At 44.0% G+C, this 3,688-nt stretch overlaps 1 protein-coding gene across 2 annotated transcripts in view; it reads left to right on the top strand.

Annotated features, from left to right (window-relative positions):
* The window catches only part of LOC118776868 (dual specificity testis-specific protein kinase 2-like), a 30,474-nt gene extending 29,478 nt beyond the window's left edge, over nucleotides 1–996 (top strand). For both annotated transcript variants that reach the window (XM_036527481.1, XM_036527480.1), the window contains 2 exons: nucleotides 1–72; nucleotides 700–996. The exon at nucleotides 1–72 is cut by the window's left edge and continues 15 nt beyond it. In XM_036527481.1, coding sequence (XP_036383374.1) covers nucleotides 1–72; nucleotides 700–801 — 174 coding nt within the window. In that variant the 3' untranslated portion in view covers nucleotides 802–996. The remainder of the gene's footprint in view (nucleotides 73–699) is intronic.
* The last annotated feature ends 2,692 nt before the right edge of the window (nucleotides 997–3,688 follow it).

Raw genomic sequence — 3,688 nt, 5'->3', positions numbered from 1 at the left:
GTGTCGGCGTTTCGGGAAATGGTGAAGGGGTGCCCGCCGCGCGTGTTGGAGCTGGCCGCCAGCTGCTGCCTGGTGAGTGGACGTGCCGCAAGGGTGGCACAGGGGGCATCGAACCTGGTACAGAACCAGAACACCACAGGTTCAAATCCCAGTGTGGGGCAGGGCCCTCACACCCTTTGGGCCTGTGGTCAGCCTGAATTCCTGCAGCTGCACACACACACTGGATAATCACGCATCTCCTGAGTGTATTAAAGTTACACTTTTAAAAATCACTAGATCCATAAAGTATATTAGGGCTACAGTATCCACTGTTGCTATGCAGTATGCAGTTACTTCTCAAAAGTGGATCTTGCAAATTTGTGTAGAATTTTCATAATCTGGCTACCTCGGGCTCTTCCCTAGCAACACGGTTATTCATATTTTTTAATACTTGACTAAACACCACCTGTGTTTCTAAATGATGTGTAATGAATTGCAATTGCTAATCATTTATGGCTGCACTGTGTTGTAAAATGTTACAAATGTTACATAAATGTTATGTAATCCTCTCTGATAAACCTTTTTTGGAGTGGTAGATTATGAGTAAAGTTAGTCAGATGTGATTGTGTGATTGCTGTGAGAGAGGCCTGTGCCATGTGTCTGTGAGTGAAGTCTCAGGTCACAGGTAAACCGTGTGTGACACCCCTCTCTCACACTCAGATGGAGGCCTTCCGACGGCCCTCTTTCACTGAGCTGCTGGAAGAGCTGGAGGAGGTGGCAGAGACTCTGGAACCCCCCAATTCAGAGTTGACCACGGGCTGAGGGGATTTTTTTTTTGCACACCGCCCCAACCCCCCCGACTCCTCCCAAAAACAAGGACGCCGCCGTAGACTTGGCCGACGCCAAGATGTGTACATAGACAGCAGGGACAACGAAGTGGATGCGCTTTTTCCCGCGGGAGAACACGCATCACAGGGATGTTCTGAGATCGATGCGGAACCCTTGATTCTGGAACCCCACGGCGCGTTCGCACGCGTGTGCGTGCGTGTGCGTGTGCGTGTGCGTGTGCGTGTGTGTGTGTGTGTGCGTATCTGTGTGCGTGAGCTGCACACGTTTGTGGTTGTTGCGTGTGAGTGTAGGTGCGTTTGGGAGGGCACGGATGGGTGTGTTCATGTGGAGGCGGACATGCCGGATCACAGCCCTCAGAATCTCAACATTAAACCTGAGGTCAGAAAGGAGTGGATTTTTTTTCTTTGACCTTTTGACCTCAGCCATCCTCCCAGCTTCAGACATTTGAGATTTCAAAAGAATGACCAAATTCATGACTGCGTGGAGAATAGCTGTGTTGTGTGTATGGAACATCAGCTGTGCTTGATGAGAAAAACAAAAACACATGTTGTGTTGAAAAGAATGTCTTACAGTAGCTACGTTGAGTTCTTTCATTAACAAAACTCTTATTTTCCTCTTTGGTAGTGTATAGAAATGTGTTGTTGTTATAACTGATAATACAGGCACTCTTCTGTTAATACTTAAGTGTTTTTTTCATTCCTTTTTCAGTGGTGGTTTATTTCTTTGTTCAGAGCTGCCTTCCATTGGCTGTACAAAAACAATTCACATTGGCCAATGGGCTTTCTATATGCAGATTTGCACCTGCCACTCAGGTGATTAGTGAATGTGTCGGACACTGAGCTCACCTGTATAGAAACTGCGTTCCGGAGTTCCCCTGAGACATGACCAGGTGTCAACAGAACAGCTGTGAATGATGAGCGTGAGGATAGCCCTGGTGTTGAGAGTGCAGAGAGATAAGATACAACCTTTAGTCTGAGTTTTTTATATTCCCTACAGGTCATGCTTGGATCTTGCTTTGTTAATGTTAAGGGATTTCCTTTTTATGATATTGCCTATTCCTTTGCTGGTCATGGAAGATTTGATATATCTCCATCCTTCTCACCATCAGTCACAAAGTGTGGATATCATTGTGTTTGTGTGTGTGTTTCTTTGTCCGTGTGTACTGTCTGTTAAGAGAGCATCTGGATGGTGTATTTATTTATTTATTTCTCTTGGACAGTTTCTAAATATTTGTACTTTCCATATTAGGCTCCCACACAGGATTACAGGTTTCTATAGAGTACTTTTATCTTTGATATCATATTATGATGAATCATTAATGTGAGACAGTCTTATGCATACTTTTCCTAACCGAATCTCAACGTTTCTGGTGGTTAGGTTTCTGTCCTGTGTCTTCTCTTCTGTTACTTACTCATCTGGAGTCTTAGGCAGCATCTGTAGATAAGTTGTGAACGTTTGGGTTGAACAGACGGCTTGTTTCGTGCTGTGAGCGATGTGAGTGCTGTAAATGACTGGTGCTACATCCACTACGCCTCGTGTTCAGAGCCAGACTGAGCTCTGGGGAGCCTCTCTCCTCCACCAGAACCGACAGGAGATTTTTTTTTTCCCCGACTCCGGCCGATGCTATCGAGATGGACTCTCATTTTCGATCGTAAACAGAGGTGCACAGGAGCACCTCTGGAAGTAAGGGCACACAGCATCATGCCCCAAAAAGCAGAGGAACACTCCTTAGAACAGGGGAAGCAGAAGAAGTGTATTTAGGGGCTGCCTTGAGTGGTGTAGCTACCGCCAGACAGCAGTGGCTAGAGGGACAGGCCTGTCTCTGAAAGGGTACAGCATGGTCCCACACAAGCTCCTTTTTATAATGCCTTTAGTTTGTACTCTTGACGTGTTCTAACGTGGGCAGCAATGCCTGGAGTTCGGTGAACTCCGCTGAATGCTGAGGTGGAATCAATGTTCTTTCTCAGGATCTTAAATAAAAATTATGGTAATAAAAAAAACATATTTAGTCAAAGGTGACGGCTCAGTTTTAGTTCTGGAAGTCACTGTTGTTTTCTTTTCCTGTTTGTTTATATGACCCCCCCCCACACACTGCTTATGCATACCAGAGAAAATAAAAATAAAAAATAAATAAATGTTATCACAAAATGATCTCGATTCCTTTCTTCAAAACATGATCAATAATATCAGAGCAGAGATAATTGTCTAAACAGCATGTGGGAAACTGCTGATTAAATTATACCAGCTTAAATTAAACTCACTGTTCAGCACTTTGTTAAACGCACCCCAATTAAACGAGGTGCTGGCCAGAGGATCACTCTCTGGGAGGGAAGGACTGAAATGACACCAGAAACACTGAAGTTTGGATTATTAGCGTTTCAGCATGTACGGGAATGTGCTGCTGTTGTCTAGACTCCTGGCTGAGACCCAGTGGAGTGGAAATATAGGGGATGTAAATTTCTGTAGCCATTTGAACATGTGCCTGTTACATTACATTACATTAATGTCATTTGTCAGACACTCTTACCCAGAGTATCTTACATAGGTTACAATTTTATCCATCTATACAGCTGGATATTTACTAAGGAAATTGTACAAGGGTACAACAGCAGTGCCCCAGCAAGGAATTGAACCCGCAACCTTATGGTTATAAACCACTGTGCCACACTGTTGCCCAGTTCTTATTTCTCAGAAAACATTAACCTCACATTGGAAGAATGTGACATTACCAATGTATACAACTTATTCTGTATTCAAGCATGTATGTATGCAGAAATGCCTCATGAATCAGCCACACTGAAAAGGAGCAAGAAACAGCTAATACATAATACATAACTATAACTAAAGATAATTTCATGAT

Source organism: Megalops cyprinoides, chromosome 4 (assembly GCF_013368585.1).
Source record: "Megalops cyprinoides isolate fMegCyp1 chromosome 4, fMegCyp1.pri, whole genome shotgun sequence".
NCBI classification, from domain to species: domain Eukaryota; kingdom Metazoa; phylum Chordata; class Actinopteri; order Elopiformes; family Megalopidae; genus Megalops; species Megalops cyprinoides.
This window is presented reverse-complemented; position numbering and strand designations above follow the sequence as displayed.